Raw genomic sequence first — 21338 nt, forward strand, 5'->3', positions numbered from 1 at the left:
TAACTATTTTTTATAATTTCATGCTATTTCAGTAATATATTTACTGAGTACCTTAATTATAGACATTACCATTATGAGCTCACTAATACATATATGAGTCAAACTCAAGTAACCGACTTTTCCAATCTTATCTGAATTCCGCCATAAACCTTAGTATCAGAAAACCTAGTGCTTTAGCGCGTATCTCGTACGGCGTAATCTTTGTTTATATTATGTTTATTACATGTAGATTTGTTGCGCAGATTTGTTTCGAGTGCCTCTAATGCGGATGGCACTTCAAAATTCTGATTTGTTTCGTTTGGAGCGGGTTTTGGAGAGGTTTTACTTGATATCTATTGTATTAGGTACTCGTTACCGCTTAACACTGAGGCTTGTAGTAGCGGCAAGCGGTCTGGCTATCGTTGGGGAAGTTTTGATTAGCGGCAACGGAAAAGTTTGATTTTGGATGTTTACGGGAATTAAGTTGTTATTCAAGAGGTTGGTATTGGTGGAAAGAATTAATTTTATTGGCATCAAAAACAAGTTTGTTTTTCATACTTCGGGCTTAAAAGCGCCTATTTAACTAAGATGATATGTTATTAACTATTATCCTTTTTGAAGGGTTCTCTAAAGAACCCATCTCGAACTGTGGAAATCTATCTCCTAAATTGTCAATATAGAGCTAATACTATGAATACAATTGCTGTAAAATACGAACAGACGTATAGGAAGACATAAAAACTTCGTTTTATGAATTTACCTAAGGAACCCAAAAAAGAATAGGGACGCAAAACAGATTCCAAAAATCCTTTAACTGAATTACTAAACGCGGAACGCATTATAACAAAGCTAGGGTGCATGGTATCGATTGGGGTGAATTACACTATCATGGCATCGCGCTAAGTAGGTAGCCACCCCCGGGCGGGGGTGGGGAAGGTCAAGGTGGCCGCGGGCGCGCATGCTCGGTGCAGTGGGGTGCAGTGCTACTTATGTACTTAGGTTAAACGGTAACGTATGTGACTCATTTAAGCGAGCGATGCCTTCCTGGTTTTTCCGAATGTTGCTTTATTGATTATTTCTTTCAAAATACTTTGATTTTGGGTTTGAATTTCAGTGTGTTTTACGACGTACCTATGTCTACTTATCTATATTGTAGAACTATTTTGTTATTTTAGTTTTATGACGAAAAACGGGGAAATACCATAATAAAAGTTAAACTTTGAACTCGGGTAATTCAGACCGGGAAATTGCCTTCTTAATGAGATAAATAATGTTAATAAATAGAAAGCACATTGAATTGTTTTGATTTTACCTAAACAATAAAATTTTGTTACATAAAAGTTTCTATATAACTATAGTAATAGGTACATATATGTATTTGAATATCTTTGTTTTATCCCCCTACTTTAAGCGACATTTTGTCTATTTTTGGCTAAAATTCAGCCACCCAGTATTGTATAAAATATTCTAGAAATTCTCTGTGTCGTGTCCTGAAATATGACGTGGAATGTCAATATTTTCTACACAAAAGGGTGGGTAAATTTTTCGCGCGAGAGAATTTCCAGCCCGTTGAGTTTTCACTGCGTCCAAAATATTCACCCTCCGATATTTTGATGCCTTTTGATATAAATAGAAGTTAACAAAAAAAATCATATTGAAACCATAGAGTAAGTACCTTAAGTACTTTTGAAGTCGATTTCTTGTGGCTGACGCAAGGGTGACAAGAAATTATTTTTAATTATATTTTACTAGTTAATCTCTGTGCTTTCGTCTGCTTTATATCAGTGTCTCGTCAATATAGTTGCATAATATGTCTTAAAACTTGTCTTAATAAATGAGCTCAATCATCAGAAACATTTTTGAAATACCTATTCAGTCACTTACAGCGTTCAAACAAGTAATCAATATCTTCAGTTGAATAATATTAGTATTTTATAAAGGAGGTTTCGATCCGGCTGTCTCCGTATACCCACCCTCCTCAAACCCCCAAAGAGTAAGTGGCCGCTATTACCCTAGAATCGCAACGATCACCGATCGTTAATTTTAAATCAGCCACTTTACAATTTATATGCAATAAATCATTAGATATGTATAGATAGAAGTGTTTATCTGTCTATCTTGTTTTTTCGAATGTAATCTGTAGGATGCCGAGTTCGTTGACATTTGGCTCAGACGTACACGACGGTTTATTTGGTTCAAGGCGGTCCGATTTTTCTATTGGGCATAACAGTTCCCACGTTATATCTCCGACAAAAATATTAAACGTCACGTTAACCTTCATATTTTGTTAATCGTTAATGATTAACCTATTACCAAAACGATAAGTCATTAATGACAGATCAAATTGTCAGTTTTTCATCAGTCGCTCTCAGATTATGAAAGATTAAGATTTCGCTATTTCTGTTTTTTGCGATCTAACACTATGCGGCAGTGAACTATCCATAGGTGGTAATAAGTATCCCTAGGTTCCCTGGTATCCCTGGTTTAAATTCGGTGTCTCAATTTAGAGGTCCGAAGGTTGAATTCAAAGCGCGCGCCTCTGATTTATTTAAAGTTATATACGTATTATTAGGCAATTAGCCCTTGCTTTAATAGTGAAGGAAAATATCATAAGGAAATCTACTACTGAAAGTTCTTAAAAAGTTCTAAAGACACGTGAAGTTTCTTCGTCGTGTCGCGCATTAGACAATGGCCTTAACTCTTCTCTTGTGTCCTCGTGCCCAACGGTGGGCCAGTAATGAACTGACGACGACGAGGACCTCAAAAGAGAATAATCGTTGACTATTTAAACAGACAAGGCATTTCTTTTGTCTCATGAACATTCAATTACATGAAATATAGTTTTTCTTGTATAATTATGGACATTAACACGTTCTGCTAAAAATAACGCAACGTGTTATTTATATTTATCGATTTCGCACATTGCACTCTTCAAGCGCATGCTCTGACTGTGTATATAAATTGTGTAATATGCTGTAAAGATTTACAAGAAGTACGTTTAAAAATATATAAGTATCTTTTTTGTAACCGTAGTTATGTTATTTTATTTGAAAGTTGCTGTAAGTTTATGTCTAATTAAAAAAAAAAAAAGGTTTTATTCACCTTGTGTAATTAGGTACTAGAAAATATACGCGACGAATATTTAACATCTTTCCAATTACAATTAAAATTATAGCATTATGTGTGTTATACAAAACAAAAAAGGAGAGTGCTTAAATTATAGGATCTGTTATTCCCAAAATTAATACCAATCCAACGACACTTCCTATGTTAAAGTCTGTCAAGCCGTCTGGTCAGCAGAGCGTGCCAAAGTGTGAGATATAAATATGTAAGGAAAACATTACCCATCACAGTCAGGTAAAATTGTACAATAAAGGAACGACGTGATATAATAACATATGATGATAGTTAATTTAGTTTGATAAAGCGCGTGTATGTATGCGTGACCAAAGCAGTGAGGCAACAAAACAAGACATAACTGAGGTGTATTTAGGGTTCCCAATCCACCCGAATTGCCCGGGAGACTCCGGTAATAATGCTTAACCCTTCCGATCTACCGGAGAGCAATAATTTCGTCGGTTTTTACAAAAATTAAATGCATCCGTCGCTCACTCGTACTTATTACTCACTTTTTTATTTTGTGGTGAAAAACCGACAAATATTAGATGCTGCACGAAAACGAAATAAATATAAATATAAAAAAATAATTAATAAATCATTAATATTATCATAAGCATTTTCTTTCAGCTCAGGTAAATTTCTTAAACATACAATTCTCCAGGGCTGGTCCTTTCGAGAGTTGGCAACTCTAGGTGTATTCTTTCGACTGTTACGAAACCGGGCCTCACCTTGAGCCCCGTAAGGCCATGAGCAAAACGAACATTTATTTTTATCTTCATCACATTTTGTGCAATATTACTTATGGTGACGGCACAGTTGGGCATGGACAAGTTTTTATGAAAGCTAAGCACATTACTTAGATGATAAATAGACAAAGACATTTAAGGACATTTTTAACAGACTTCCCAAAGGAAAAAGGTTAACTATTCGTCGTGTATTTTTTCCGTGTTGTTTGTCAACCGATTTTTGAAGTTATACTTCTTTTGGAGAAGAGAAGCTAGTACATATTACAAGTTTTTCAGAACTTTTCATTTTTAGCTCTAACATACGTTACGTTTTGCACCATATCATCTTCAACATAAACAAAATAAAAATATTATTTTTATTTTGTAATAGTTTCACTTCATACGCGCATGTACATATTGTTCCACTATCTAAAGATTATGTATTCTGAAACACTGATTTTAAGACTTTTTAGAAATGAAGAATGTTTTGCAGCTTTGTTAGTTGACTGTTCTTTACATTTTTCCTTGTTTGCGCAGAATTATGTTCGTTAAAACTATTATATACCTACTTACTATGATTAGGAGGACATGCATTTTTTTATTTACTTACCTATAATAAAAGTTATTATTCTGAGAAACTAAATATATAGTTTTAAGATATAGAAGTGAACTGATATGAAGTGCATAGCCAGCTGAGGAAAGCCTGTGACAGACAGAGAGTCACCACAGAGAGCAGGAACATTAATCAACACTTAGTCGCTATCATAAACACATTAGAATATTCTATATCACTATGGACGCTACCCTGAAATAGGTATATACCCCGAATATGCCTATCCTGCAACACCAAAAAACTAGACACACAAGTGGGCACACTTGTTCCCATTTTTAATTTGATTAATATGGCGCCGGGGAAAACATAAATCGAGAGTTTAGCATGATTTTATTTACCTATATAACGATGTAGAGTTTTGAGTTCGTTATAATTTAATAGTGTGAAAACACGAACGTTCGCGTGTTTTCATAATAAAATCTTTCAAATTACAATTTCAGATTTAACTTGTAAGTACTTTATGATGCTTAAAAAATGCTGCTTAATTTTTATTATATTTTTTATACGGGGCTTTTTCCCACGGCTCTGCCCACGCGAACAGTTTTTGTTAAGGACGACATTCGACAAATCCTTCAATGTACACAACATTAGGTTGTGAGAGAATTATGTTATGAAAAAGAAAAGGGGACTGGAGTGAAACTTACATATAACTTAAGCCGAATATAAAGTAATGTCTGTAAAAATACGCAAACATTACACTCATAGGAATGCTAGTGACACGTCAATAAGCTAACGCCCGATTCTAATATACTCGTACATTGTAGCGAATGTTTTGCCTATTTGTAATATGTAAATTTGCCAAAACTATTATGTTTAATAGGCACAATTGTATAGATTGACTTATTAATAACCTGCGTTAGAGAAGACACAAACATTTTGAAGGTGGTAGAACCCTTTGTGGTTCGACTCCGGCGGCACCACCACCACACCCATTTCTGCCTAATAACAGCAGTGTTAGGCACTGCTATGTTTCGTTTTGAAGGGTGTGGTAAGGGAGACATACTTTTCCGAGGCGTTACAGTTTAGTCCTCAGCTTATTCCTATATTATAAAAAAAAAGTTTATGGAGACAGTATATGTTCAATTCCCCCATCATACCATAATTGAATGTGTATCTTTAGGTACACATGATCAATGTTTGTACACAGATGCACGGGCAACAGGACTCACGCACGCATGTAGACACGTGCAATCAAAAATAGTGCCGGTGTGTTTGCCAATTGCTAGTTCTCTTTGCTCATTGCGCTTGTTGTAAGTGGGTTCCGCGTGGAGACACCAAGACTTTGCTTTATGTAGGATTTGACCTGTTACATTATCATCTCGACGGTAGGACTGTCGCTTATAATCCCAATGTAGGGTCCTCGGTGTCGTAGGTTTCATGGACAGAAAGTCCTAATGCACCCCAATCCAGGGACATACACAAAGTCCAGACAACATTCGGACCAGAAATCTTAATTAAATACTTGAGCTGGTAATGGTTAAGCAGCTGTTTCTGTCTTTTGTTTGAGCTTTGCAACATAACATGGAAAACGAAGGAGATGTCCGTCAGCTACCTCAGAGCAATCACCATACATACTTGTTAAACATTGTGAATATGAATACCAGCCCAAATCGTACCACAGTTAAAAACAAATAAATCAATACGTTAAGGATTGAGAATACCTAGCAGGAAGACGAAACATGCGTTAATTATTGCATACATTAGCAAGTACGCTTACAAATTATTTCGCTTCTGATAAATAATGTTCTTCAAATTGGTCAAAAAGTCATGGTAGTCTTATCAAATACTTCCGCGTCTTTTTGCCTGATACGAGAAGGGATTATGAGACGGCATACATGCTACAAGTTATTTATAGTATCGCTATTTATATAGCGCATCAACGTGCATGGGACGTGTGGCGTACATAACTCTACAGGTGGCAGACGTTTGTGTGGTTTGATCTTATTGTGGTTGGTATGTCACCGACTACATTTGAGTGTGACAATGAAATGTTCCATAGCAACGTTTTGGATGTTGGAGTGTGAATACATATTTTCTATATGATTAAGTGTGTCTGAATTAAGTCTGTGTTTTAGCAGTGGAAGTAAAAAAAATGTATGCAGTTCATCTGGTGGTTAGTGGTTACTGCCGCACACTAAGATTTTAATATAGATTTTTGAAGGTGGTAGAACCCTTTGTGGTTCGACTCCGGCGGCACCACTGCCACACCTGTTTCTACCTAATAACAGTAGTGTTAAGCTGCTGTGTACCGTTTTGAAGGGTGTGGTAGGGGAGACATACTTTTCCGAGGCGTTCCAGCTTAGTCCTCAGGGGTAGCGGCGCATCTGTGGCCGACCTCAGGTAGGAATCCTATCTGGGATTGATTACAGATGTACATGGGCGGCAGTAGCCACTTACCATCAGGTGGACTGCATGCTCGTCTGGTACTCCTATATTATAAAATAATATAAATAAAAAATAATAGATCCGGAGATACAAATGAGTTGCTACGCTGGACGAGGCAGTTCGAACACTTCATATGAAATAGAAATAAATCTGCCGGTGATGCCTCTGATGTCGAACCATTAAGAGTTCTACCATCTTTAACAATACCAGGTAAACATGATCAACAAGTAGAACAGGTAAAAACTTTCGTGGCTAGCATGTCGTGGAGGCATCGTTTTGCCTGCGACTGCCTTATAACAGAAGTGCCAAGCGCTTTTCTGATCTGATTTGGAAAGGATTACTAGGAAGATATACGAAGTATTTTAACTTACTTCTCAGGGGTTTTGAACTGATCTGAAAGGATTTGAATTCTGTTTGGGTTTGATTATAGATATACGACAATTACGACTTACCATCCACCCGGCACATACTCATTTGCCGTTTGCAAGTTGATTATTTAATTGAGTACTTACTATGAAGTACTTACTGTTATGTCTACTTATAACGAATGCTGTATTGTTCGGTTATCACAATAAGTGGAACTAAGTATCTCCATATTGTTGTGTGGAGTTGTAATGAGTGATGTGTTGTGTACGTGAGGCAGGTGGCACGCTGTCCGTCCCGGGGAGTATCGATCGCCGTGCGCGCGCTGCACTGTGACGCAGTTATAGTGTGGAATGGCCACGCTTGTGGATATTGTAGGATATTCCACATTTTTGGGAAGATTTGAAGTTAAATAATAGTTTTCATTTTATAATATGGGATATTAAAATGAATACATCTTGGCCGTATTTAGACTTTTGAAATATAATTTCAAATCATTAAATTATTGCCGTTATTTTATGCGATGTTTAATAGAATACTCGGAGCTGACGCAGAGAATGTAATGGTTAAAAAAATGTATTACTTTATATAATGCAAATTCAAATATTTTCGCCAAAAGGAAGTAGGAACATTTTTTTACAGAGTACATAATACAGACGTTTAATTGGTGTCGCTACACTTTCCATTAATAGTCCGTTATTTATGGAAAGTGGGTACACCCTTACGCAGAGCTCGATGTATGTTTACATCTTCACACGAATCAAGACTCGTTACTTCGTTTCTGCACTAGTGTTCGCTTTCAAATTGTGTCATTTTTTGCGATTATTTGTGTATATCCTTATTAGTATGTATGGTTGTTAAATTCTCACTTTATCTATTGCAATTTCTACAACATGTAATAATATTTAGAGCACTTATTTGATAAAAGTAAATTCCAAAATAAATATGTATTTCATAGGCCTAAGATATCATCAGACTAATGAATTTAGATGTCTCTTATAACATTAAGATAATAAGCGTAGTGTTATGTAACACATGTTTTATAACTGATAATAGCTGTAATAGTATTTTTAAGCTACAGATAATATTATTAATGAGTGACTTTGAAGATCTACTCACAAGCTACATTACACGCTCATATGAATCCTGGAACGTTCATACTTAAAAATTGAAAACGTGTTCTCACGAAAGTACAGATGGAGTGAAATTCGTTTTAAACAGTTAATTCATTATCCTCTCTTCATTAGGCCCTAGTGGGTTCATCTGAATAAATTTATACCCGTAAATAAAATTGTAGTAGTTAAGAAAGACACTGGACAAAATCAGGCCTGTAGTTTTCTTAACGTTCACCATAATATGTGAAGTATGCTTATCCGCACATGGCTAGCATGACGAAGCATGGTCTGAAAGATGCGTATGCAGAAATGGGCCAGTAAAGATTAATATTAGTAAATGAACTATTTCCGGGTGTCACCGAGGGGACGAGACATGATATTCCTTATGGAGTTACATTTGTGTCAAGGCTCTGATCGAGAGGTCAATATTCGGCCACCTCGGGAACATTGGCCCAATTTGCTACTGACTCTAGTTGACCCGCGGAAATTAAGGGTTAGATTTGAGAATATTTATGAGTTTAATGACGTAAGCTAATGTGTATATCTAAAACTATGGATTGCAATTAACAATGTTTCTCATACTGTCGTTTTGAGAAGAGATTGGCATTAGATTAATTACATAGTTGAATTTAGTTTGTCCTCAATTTAAAAAGTCCCAAAGAAATAATTGTGTCAATACGCAAATATTTCGCCCGGACTAAAGCTTTTTTGGGATTTTGTGCTAAAAATGTACTGCCCACTTTTTACTTTTGTTTAGTACCTAAATATCTTTTATATTGTGCTCGCTTAGTTTTAACGGATTGATTATCATCTATCCCATAATAGTTATAGGCTGTCGTCTCATTTGTCTTCATCTCATGAGTGGAATGTATTGTAAAGATAGGGAGCCCACTACATATTAATACCTCAAAATGACTATTTTTATTTTTATTTTTACGTATAAAGGTTTTATTATTTTTATGAATGTGTGTGTTGTGTGTCTCTGCAGAATTGCAAACTATTTTGTCCTATATTCGTAGATATAATATAGGGTAGTTACATAATACATAGGGGCTGTCAAAGGTGGTAAAATTTTTCGTGGTTTTATTGCCGCAAGTATATTCGCATAATAACATTAACTGTTTGTGACTAAATGATATACCTAATGTTATTAGTTTTTCAATATTATTTCCCAGGTCAAGTGTCAGTGTTCTGTCTTATCTATGAAACTTTTTTCCCTTATCAAACTTGAAGAACATGTCATTGTTTTAACCTTTGTTCTTTGTTCTCGCGATAATTCACAATATGTTTTATCACTGAACGCGAAACGTTCTGAGAACTGTAGTATGTATGAATGATTACGTTTTATTTGCTTTATATTAATTTTTGATGTGTTATGTTAAGTTCGAGTACTCAGATATACAATAATTTACATATCAACGACTTTTTTATGATAAAGTCTCAAACGAGCATACAGTCTTTGTATAATGTGGCCATTGGCCATTTTCACCAATGTACATTTGTTATTGACCCTAGATTTATTTAGAATACCTGTAGACGGCCGTAGATGCGTTGCTATTCCTTAGGTTGGAAGGACCCTTATAAGTGTACCCTAACCACGCCTTGAAAATCAGAACACAGTATAGCTACACTGCTTTTATAATGCAAAAATGGTATAGCGGTGGTACTTCCAGATTTAAATCATGTAGCCTTCTATCATCTTCAGTGATGGACAGATTACAAACGTACCTAGTCGGCAGTAGCCACTTGCGATCAAACGGACTGCATGAGTGCATACTCGTTTACTTTATTGACACTAATGTGCAATAGGCTAAGACAAAATCTAATCAAATGCCATATTAACCCAGTTTAAGCTGTTTGCCGCTTCGGATATCCGTAACTGAACAAACGTCTTATAATTAGGTTGTCGCTTAAATTAGCCGATAACTTCTCGTCTGTTTGTCTGTGTGTTCAATTGGGCTAATGTTTACTCGCGCTGTAGAATCAATGTCAACGTGGAGTACGAGTATATTGTAAATAATATTTGTTGCGTTGCATAGAGTGCAATGTACTTAAGTTTTGGTTTGTCTTTAAATTGTTAATAGTAGGTACTTTATTTTAGCAGCGTTAGTTCGCCGAAATTATTATTTTTGTTTCATGATTTTTCTAATGCGTAGAGCGCTATGGTTAACTTGTTACTGGTCTCTGATTTTATTTATATTGTGAAACATAAAGCATTTTTATTGTAGCATAAAGAAAGTATTTTTAATAGTATATACTTATATGTTTTACACGTAGGTACGACTACAATTCATAAAATGAAATCTGAATTTTGGGCCCTTGGTCAAGTGTTTTTAATGTTATGTGCGTATTAAAAATTCATTGAAAGTGAAAGAAAATATCTTCCGAAAATCTAGTAAAAGTTTTCTTTAAAAATAAATGTTTTCAAAGGTACATAGAGTCTACAAATCTGCTCTTCTCCAACGTTGTAGACTATGACTAATCCCTTCTTGTGAGTAGAGGCTAGAAGCTGATATGTGCGATTGTTTGATAGACAGACAATCGATTAACGACAATAATTAACGATAACTGATGGAAATCTTTTGTTATCAGTGTTGACTGCTTCGTTACCCACATACTTTCACTTTCTTTTTTTTTTAAAGCATTAATTGTATTGTTCCAGCGAGAGCAGCATGTTCGTGTCGCGCCGCCGTTGGATCCTGAAGACGTGCGGCACGACGACGCCGCTGCGGTGTGTGCGCGCGGTGCTCGCCCTCGCGCGCGACGCGGCCGGCCACTCGCGCGTGCACAACGTGTTCTACTCGCGGCGGGAGTTCGCCCGCCCGGCCGCGCAGCTCCAGCCGCACGATAACTTCGATTCAGAGGTAGGTTTTGATTTGGTTGCACTGTTGTGTGTAAAATAGTGTTTAGAGCTACACTGCTCTGGTTTTGAATTAGACATTTCGAGAGGCCAGTGCTGCAACCGCATGATAACTTTGATTCTGAGGTGGGTTTTGGTTGCACTGTTACAGGTTATTCTGTTTAAAGGAGATATTTGTCTCATAATATGAGTGGTAAGGGCTCTTGGTTTAAACGAGATGTTCAAAAGTATTCAAGGACAGAAACTCGTCTGTATCCGACGTAATATAAACTATAATCTTAAATCTTATTTGGGGTTAATCATAAATGTCCACGATTACTGATTACAATCAGGTGGCATTGTAGGTCGTTTGCTACTTTACTTTGTTAAAATCTTATTTCGTATTATATTATTATATTCCGTAATCTTAAATGTACATAGTGGTCTCTGTGACTCGTCAAATATGTTTTATTCGAGACGCGAATTTAAGCGATGACTACCAATTAACTCATAGTTTTCTCGCGACTATGTGCGATCTACAGCCAAGTCCAGGTAAGTAAACATTTAAAGTATGTTTCCTGTACAAGATAGCTGCCAATTTCTCTGTATAGATGCTAAGCGTCGCATTCGATTTTATATAATTAGCACTCGCGTGTCTGCAATGTGTTTGTCGCGACATAGTCCACGTGGGCCGCCACGCGGGTGCAGTCGCATGATTAGCCTTGTTCACAACTAATCTTGTTCATTCCTCTTACAATGTAACATAGTTACGTGTGCGTGGCATTGGTGTGTGGTTTCTTAGTACAGTGCGTGTTAACGATGCACGAGACCGACATTCACTCGTGCATGCTTAATGTCCTATTGCAAACAATTCCACGTGGCCCTGCAGCAGTTTTGCCAATCTTTCGATTTCGACGTAACTTTAATGGCGTATGTTAAAACTGACGTAGGCAAACGCTCGTGTGTTTGAACGCGCGATAGATTTTTACACGCGCGGCGGACAACGGACGCACGGCGGGGGTGTAATATTGGGTGCCCACTGGCATACTATTTCTCCAAATTAATTTAACGCGGCAGTTAACGCAGTTTTGGCATGCTTACGCTTTTGGAGGCTATCTTTGACGTGTGTGGCCAGCACGCGCGTCTTAAACGCCCAAATGCATTTACTCGCGATGTTCTTTTTTGCGAACCGTGCGCGGTAGGGTACAAGTGGCACACGTAAGGGTGGGACGCGCGTGTTGTAACGCCCGCGTTGGAGTGATGACCCAATCGAAAAGATATTTTGAAAACAATTAAACGTGGACTACTTTGAATAAATTTGTATTAGTAAGAATTTGTAGTGCCGATCTGCCCTATAGAAGCAAATTCCTATACCTTATGCTATTCTTATGATCTGCAAAGTACATATACGGCAATAAACTATTACCACGAATGATGTAATACTCCTAACAAGAATGTCATATTAATTACATTAAGCAGTTGATATGAAATATCAGCAAAAGCTATTCTTAGAAGCATCTTACGTTGTTTACGAAAACGCTCATCTCGAGCGAATCTGAGAAGAATAAACTCTTATCAGAGCTTATACAATGACACAATTGTTTTATCTACTGAGATCCGGGAATTCGAATGTACTCGTCATTCGTCAGAATTGGAGGAAATGACAAAAAGAATAACAATTTTTCTACCATATCAACCATATAAAGATTTTCTATAGCCCATTTCTTTTTCAGTTCAACTTTTCACGTAATATCACGTGACGTTGGTGTCGCCCATGTACTTTTTGTTATTTTTAAAGTATGCATATATTTTATATTAGTTACGTAATATTTTATAAGGAAAGTTAAATATTTTTAAGGAAAACTTCATACTATGTTGCGCTTGAAATCCCCTTAATAATAGGTAGTCGTATAGTCTTTTAGAGTCAACTCGTGACTCTAATTACGACAGTAAATTTTACAAAGTAACTTAAATATACCTACATGATGCGGTATAAAAAAAATATACCTGCTAGCAAGACATTTGTAGCCAAGTATAACGTCAATCTTCTGGGTTGATTAAGAGTCCACGGGTAAGTAGTGATCGCTTACCGATAGGCAAACAGCATCGTTTGCATTGTCGATCGGTACCTAAATTTGATAAATGGTAAATAATATAATATTATTAATTATGTCTCAATCAATTACATTTTATGAGTCATCGTACACATGTCGCAAGGCGGCAATTCTCTCGCGCGTGCATTGATTAGCCCTCGCGATAATGTAATGATTGATCCATTCAACTTGTTTATCTCGTGTTATGCATTCAGAGGAAAATTTATTTACTCCTATGTATATCCACATGTGTAACCTTAGAATATTAAATATGTAAAGAATACGTGTCGATTGTTGGTTGTTCGATTAATGATAGGACAGCCATGGGGTTGTCGACGCAATATCTATTGTTATTTTGTACAATTCTAGGTAATTTAGCTTCAGAAAATATTTGAAAAATTACGCTTTTGGAGTTATCTGGCTCGAGGGACCATTTGGTGAATAAGGATCGAACCCGGAACTCTATTGTCGTAGCTGCTACTTTCTATACCTATATAAGGTCTTCACGTCTTTAGTGTCTTTGTTGGTTCACCTATATGGTAACATAGGTAAACCAATTCCTTACCCATAGACAACATACACGAACTAGTATGACAGGGTAGTAACCTATAGACATAGATTAGTCTATGGATAATTAAATACCATACAAGTTCGTTCCACTTAAACGCGGAATGTAAAGATTGCATCATATGTTATATACGTTTTAAAGCGATTAGAGGTGTGTAAATATTTGAAGCGATACAAGAAATTGTGTCCGTGTACAAATAAATTTATTTGGTTAATGTTATTATTAGGAAATATTTATATAATTGTGTTGAATATTGCTTATGTTTGTTCCTTGGTCATATGGAGGACGAGCTAAAACTCTAACGGAATGAGGGGGGGAGGTGGAAGGGGCGGTCCGCCCGCATTCCCAATCCATCCAGGATTGGGGATGCCCGAACACAGTTGCTAAAAAACGAAACGTTGCAACTGACTAGTTGCTACGTTGCTATTCCTAGGGACTAGGGACTCCTAGTCCCTAGGAATAGCAAAGTATATATTATGGTCTAGTTCAGGTAAGACTTTAATTATTTGGGGTTGAATGCAGATGTTCACGTTAGTTCCGATTTACCTAGATGCCATGTACACTATATGCTCGTTTTCTACTTCTGTATTATTAATAAATACGAATATTATACACACAAGTACTTTAGCAAAGACTGTAAAAAATAAGAGCACATCACTATTGAACAATTTAGCTAGAACCGCAGGATGGCAGCTATATATAGCGTGTTCAGCTTTATGTAACTGTCACTCATCTGCTAGCCACAATCATGTAATTCGATGATTGCTTATGTAAGGCGGTGCTCGGCGTATTCGGTTGTTTGGAGACGCGAGGGGGACTCATCCACACCATGTTATATGATATACATGATGTATGTAATATATGTATATGATGATGTGATCCTGTTACTGTAGCATTTTCATTGGAAAATATGCCTATTTCTAAAAATATAATTTCTGCGACAGCGGGAATATAGGTACTCTAACTTGTAACTTTACTAATTCCCAAAATGGTTAGAACTTTTTCCTTCCTCTCACATTCTTTTTTTACAATCTTATATTTATATATTAGGCATGTCATTTATTTATGTGTTTGAAGTGGCGAATAAGCATAAAATCCTGATGATAAGTGCTCAGTGACATAGACGGTGTCGAAGAAAACTGTCATCGAATTCAAATTGGAATGACATGCTACTTGGAATCTGTCACAGATACGTTATTTCAACACCTCGTATAAGTGGCTCTCCGTTACCATGCTCTTCAACAGAAAACTTCCAACGTTATCGTTTAACAATAATAATATAATGAGGCAGAAATAGGTGTAGTTATGGTGACTGACAGTCGAACCGCGATGGATTCTACAGTCTCAAAAGTACATGTATAGTACAAGATACTTTATACTTGTGACATATTGTAAAAGTATCCCGTATGGTTGTTGCAGGTGGAGCTTCTGGACTCGTTCTTCGGCGACGGGCGCGCCTATATAATGGGTCCGGAGAAGGACTGCTGGTATTTGTACACGCTGCTGCCTTTGGAAGGTAATCATTGATTATGATTTTCCATATTCTCAACACTTTCGTTCAACGCTCCAATTAATACTATTTCATCTTCGGTTAAGATTGTACAGGAAAGATTCCTGCTTTTCAATAAATAAAATAGTAAATTTATTACGGAAGAAATCCACCTGATCTCAGATCAGTCATCAACTCTAGATTGGTTAATAGTCCTATCTGATATCCGCCTCAGATGCATTGTTGCCACTGAGGGCCAAGTTACGTTGCCTCATACGAGTATAAGTCCTTTACCTACCATCTTCGAACCAAAACTTATCAAATCAAAGCAAATCAAAATTTATTAAAAATGGGTTCTTTACTTTTTAAATGTCAATACACTTGTGGCGGTAGCACTTCACAAGGTGTTTCTTTAAGCAGTGTTTGATACTGTTATTAACCAGAAATAAGTGTGACAGTGGTGCCATAAAAGTCTAACTGCAAAGAGTTGTACCGTAAATAATTAACGATTTATTTAATATTTGATCACAGGTACAGTGGATGCTCTGGAGAAGGAGCAGCACGAGGCGAGCGGGGCGCGCGACTCGGAGCCTGACCAGACCATCGAGATCCTCATGTCGGACCTCGACCCCACCGTCATGGACATCTTCACGCGCGCAGCCTCCGTCGACGCCGCGCACGCTACCAGGGTGAGACACCCTTCATTATACTATTGTCTTAGACTTATCCTTCTACCTTTGTTTGAGTGGGCCCTTGGATCCTTCAGCTCGTGACCAGTGACATATCACATACACAACACTACAATATCTTGCTATTAGCCTGTGACACATTCAACATACACGTTAACCTTTTTAGCCTTGATCAATGTCTTAATCCTTCTTGAGTACCATTTGAGTACATATCTGGGACAGTCATGACATTTTCAAAACATAATCAGTAGATTAAGATACCACAACCCTTAGTCTTTTAAGAAGTGACCTATTAGATATACACTTCAACACTTAATTAGTGATATCATAGCCTCGTGGTAGGTGATACTTTGAATGTGCCCTCCTACCCTCAACCAGTGGTAAAGACAATATAATCCTGTCATCTCATTTCTTAGCTAGTAACTCATTGGACCTCCCATTATACTCTTAACCAGTGATAGGGACAACACAACAGTTTTGTAAAAAAACACTGTCTTTTTCCCAAGTGCCCCCTAGAAGTGTAACTTAAAAAATACGAATACGAATCGTGTTAAATTGTAATATGTATTTCAATCAATATTTTAAAATTTGATGTTATTATTTTCAGGAGTCCGGAATTGATAAGATCATTCCGGGGATGGTGATTGATGACTACTTGTTTGATCCGTGCGGCTACTCTATGAATGGGGTCGCTAAAGATGTAAGATCACTTTGCAATTTCGTATATTTTTATTTTCCTATATTTCCTCCATTATAATTCTATGTCACATATCATTTGTTTCAATAAGGTTGTAACCCAAAATGGCAATCATTTTTGTTTTTTACTTACACACCATAGAGAAGGAGTGAGACGTATCATTTGACTACAATCTTTATTGAAAAAAGTTATGCCAATATGTATGAAATTCTTTTGATACTTTTTTTAACGTATTTCAACAATTTATTAAGAACAACTTTTTAAGAAGATACCTTTTTGAATATTTTTTTATGCTAACAAAGGGAGAAAAGGATTCGCCATCCGTAAGTTTAAAATATTATCTAAAAGCTGTTTGTAGTTGAATAGGCCTTCATATTGCTCCTTTTTTATATTACATATTTGCTTAATGCTTAATATGTTAATGCTTAAAAGTAATTGGACAATTATGTGATGATTACTTATATGACAAATTTAGCAAATCACATTTTTTATTAATGTGTTTCATCTAATCTGGCGGGTTATATACCGATTGTTGGCGTGGTGCAGACATCAATCAAATTCCCGCCATATATCCGTATTAATTTCGAAAAACTATGTATTATTATAAAGATTTAATCTATACATATGAAATAATAAATTTGTTTTGTTAATTTTGAATATCATTATCTTTTTAGTCTTAGAACTTTGTTAGACAACGTTGGGTAGAGTATTAACAACGCGTGTCAATCCTTAGTTTTCATAGTATGCGCAATGTTATGTAACGTGTCCGTCCGTGTGTGCAGGGGTGCTACATGACGATCCACATAACGCCGGAGCGTTCGTGCTCGTACGTGTCGTTCGAGTCGAACGTGCCGGTGGCGAGCTACGACGGCGTCATCGCGCGCGTGCTCGCCGCCTTCCGCCCCGCCAAGTTCGTGCTCACCGTGTTCGCTACGCCGGTGAGGATTGTATTGTCTTTGTTCATTTATTTATGTTTTTTTTGTTTATCAATTTAATTATGATATATGTAAATGATTTTTTTTTTATATTGATTCGTTTTTGAGGAAGTTTTATACTGTTAAGTGTGATACATATACATGTAGACATTTTAATCAAACAAAAAGTTATCGTAGGGAGTGATAATAAGCGGTTTGTGAATCAGGGAATCTATTTAGGTTCTTGCTAAATTTGTTATTTGTTAATTTGGTGTAATAGTTGACAAATACTAACTAAAAGTTGACTGGCATCGATAAAATTTTGCAATTAATTTGCAGCACCATACAATTAAGGTCAATTATTATTAATTATTATATTAAGACAATAGTAGGTAACACATTTTTTTCGTACACTTGGTGAATAAACTACAATACTTCTATATTCGAAATTTTAAATATTTTTTTAAAGTCATTTTCATGTGTTATCTGTTAATAAAATTTATTTTAGTACTTACTTACTTACTCCGTTGGCTCGTCGACCCGAAGTGAGTCTTGGCCTCCGATACGAGAAGTCGCCATTTCTCCCGATCCTGTACAATTTATTTTAGTAACATAAATTATTTTGATAAATTTAGTTTCTGAATGAATAGCATGCTGAAATTGATTTGAGACATCGATTTAGAGATATAATGGATTCGTGTGTATGCGCAGGACTCTCCGGGTGCGGAGGCGCCGCGGCAGCTGAAGCAGTTCTCGTCGCTGGGCGGGTACGAGCAGAAGGACGCGCAGCTGTGCCGCTTCTCCGGCTACGAGCTGCACTACGCGCTGTACGCCAAGTTCCCGAGCTGAGGCCGCGCCGCCCCGCCCCGCGCGCCGCGCCCGCCCCGCCCGCACCGCCCGCACACACGCCGCAGGTAATATACCACCATGCACTCCACAGGCACGCTTCTGCACACATACACTGCACGGCACAGACTGCATCTACATCCCACCTCCATCTACACACACACACACACATCTCACGTACACCCCGCCCTCCATAGTGGGTGCACTCTGTACCACGCCATCGCGCACTACACACTCTGTAGGTACATTCTTCGCCCCTCTCGTACCCTCCGCCCCATACTGCGTGCACACATCTCTAAGCCGCCCACACTAAACCGTAGACACCATCCATGGCTGTAGTATTTTTTTTTAACCTATGCTAACCTCCTTCCACCTTAACATTCCTCCTAACATTCAGCTTTATTTTTCCCTTTGACAATAAACTTAATTTCCTTTGACAATAACGTCATACTAACGCCAAACACAACAAACTACTTTCAAAAGACACATCATGAAGAGTTTTTATAAACATAGTTTGGAACAATTGTCTTGTCGTTTTTGTAAAAATATAGTCGTTTGAAATAATGACATTTAATCTGTGCATTTTTGTAGAAATACAGCTGTTTCAATGTATTCTTCTTTTACGGATGTAGGTAACGAAAATGTAAATAAAATCTGTCATTACAGAGATATCGCCATGCTGCTGGCCGCCGTGCCGCCGGCGCCGCCGCCCGTGGACCCGCCGCGCCGCGCCGCGCGCCCGCAGCAGCGGCCCCGCCAACAACAACAACAGCAACAGCAGCAACAACAACAGCGACAGTCGCAGCCCGGCGCGCTGCTGCTGCGGCTGGCCTGCGCGCTGCTGGCGTGTCGCTGGCGCGCCAGTGGCGCTTGAACCCGGCGGACACACTTCGGATATACGGCACGCTACGGCCGCGCTCCACTCATACTACATATCGATAATGCCGCTAAGTATTAGACAATATTTCAAAGTTATGTGCGTATTAGAAATTCATTATCACTTGCTAAACGGTGAAGGAAAACATCGTGTGGAAACCTGTATACCTGAGAGAATTACAAAAAATAATCTCAAAGATATGTAAAGTCTACCAATACGCACTTGGCCAGCGGTGGACTATAGCCTAATCCTTCTCATCATGAGAGGAGACCCGTGCCCAGCAGTGGGACAGCAATGGGTTGATGATGATGATGATGATGATGATTAGTCAATCACTTAGATCGTCGTCCACGCACATAGTCCACGCACGAATGCGGTCTACGATATAAATGGCACATTGTCATTTCTCCCGTCCAGTGGAACGCGGCCAGATGTAGTTAGCCTTGTATGCGCAGTGTTGGAGCTGTAGTATCGCGGCGGGTGGCTGCCGCGCCGGCAACCTGCGCCGGCACTCGCTACTTACATTTGAACTCGTCGAACCTCCTGGATATTGTAGCCAACACATTGTACCCCGTAACTTTAGTAGTGTAACATAAATTGTAATTGGCCACGGCGTTTCAATCGGGCGATCGCTAATCTCAGTTGTAAATCTAGAAGTAAATGGAGCAAAAACCCCAAACCAGCGTTTTGGCTGGCTGTACATTGATAACGCACATATCTACAGACGGCAATAACCCCATAGTTGCTTTGACCGCTTAAACACGTCATTTTTGTAAAAGTAGTGCGATTACATTATTTGTAAACACAAAATCGGATTAATCACCCGTAGGGGGCGTCGACCCGCCTCTCTTAGGTCTCTTGCACAATTTAACATTAATCGGAATTAGGGTAGAAATTATAGATGCGCCTAGTGGCCTTTTTTGTACAAACCCTGATCAATTAATTGTAAGATAGACTTCTAAATCGTGTGAATAATACTCTAGTAGATTTTTATCTATTATTCCTAGTCTGTAGGTTCGAGATTCGCTTCTCTCACGCAACTCTATCGCTTCGGGATTGCCAATTTTGCCAAACCTAGTTCGGTAGAAAATTAAGACAATATTTTTCTATCTCTAATCTACAGACGAGCGTGTGTACAAACTAAAGTTTAATTACGTATAGTTAAGACTTAGCTGTGCATGCGATGAAACGGAATTGTGATAAAATTGCTAGCATCCGAAACGAGAACGTATTAACGTAACGGGGAGCTGTGCCGAGGCGGTCCAGTTTGGTCACAGTTTCATTTGAGCGTGTGTCCGGCCCTAGAGCAGGGTGCCGTATTATGTGATGTAACTATTCCATTCCATGTTCGTGATCCTAAGTGATAGTTGATGTACTGAAACATTTAATGGTAGAACAATTGTTAACATGTACCGTGTTTGAATGACAAGACTGTTCGCAGCGAATTGACGGGAAAATTGCAATTTTTCTCACATGTGGCTAAACTAATTACGATGTTATTATACATTACATCCTCTTCTTATATGTAAGCATACTCTATTAATACGTACGTTATTGTATTTATATGAAGATCTGTATTATTATTGCTACGTAGCCAAAGGCTGTTGTTATGCATTAATTAAACTTCGATACTAAAGAAGTGCCATATGCTTTGTAATCGTCTAGAAATTTTGTAAATGGTTGCTTTGTTTTTGGAATATTATATTTTTCTAACTCAACATAAGTGTAGGTATCTATTTTTCGTAGTAAAATGACACTTTAAATCCTAATCGAAGATAATTTCATACAATTTTGAATTACTTGACTTTGTTAGATGTATAATCATAGCGAATACTTATAAGTTGCATTGTAATCAGAATGATTTGACATTTTTATGTGAAATACAGTATTCCATTATATATAATCATATTTTGTGATCATAGCTCTATTTGTTAGAGACATTTAATTATTAAAATCGATAAGACGTGAAGAAGAATCGAAATTATTAATCGATGTTAGTTATTGTTAATCAGTGTTACTACAACGT

At 37.5% G+C, this 21338-nt stretch overlaps 1 protein-coding gene across 2 annotated transcripts in view; it reads left to right on the forward strand.

The window, feature by feature from the left end:
• The window catches only part of SamDC (S-adenosylmethionine decarboxylase), a 41228-nt gene extending 21989 nt beyond the window's left edge, over positions 1 to 19239 (forward strand). The window contains exons 3-10 of one of the 2 annotated variants that reach the window (XM_073088929.1): positions 10963 to 11164; positions 15220 to 15316; positions 15821 to 15978; positions 16586 to 16678; positions 16978 to 16998; positions 17458 to 17613; positions 18301 to 18503; positions 19102 to 19239. In XM_073088929.1, coding sequence (XP_072945030.1) covers positions 10963 to 11164; positions 15220 to 15316; positions 15821 to 15978; positions 16586 to 16678; positions 16978 to 16998; positions 17458 to 17613; positions 18301 to 18438 — 865 coding nt within the window. In that variant the 3' untranslated portion in view covers positions 18439 to 18503; positions 19102 to 19239. The remainder of the gene's footprint in view (positions 1 to 10962; positions 11165 to 15219; positions 15317 to 15820; positions 15979 to 16585; positions 16679 to 16977; positions 16999 to 17457; positions 17614 to 18300; positions 18504 to 19101) is intronic. The other variant, XM_073088930.1, reaches the window with a different exon arrangement.
• The last annotated feature ends 2099 nt before the right edge of the window (positions 19240 to 21338 follow it).

This window comes from Epargyreus clarus, unplaced genomic scaffold (assembly GCF_041222505.1).
Source record: "Epargyreus clarus isolate Ecla_fem2 unplaced genomic scaffold, WU_Ecla_fem_2.2 ptg000027l, whole genome shotgun sequence".
Taxonomy (NCBI): Eukaryota; Metazoa; Arthropoda; class Insecta; order Lepidoptera; family Hesperiidae; genus Epargyreus; species Epargyreus clarus.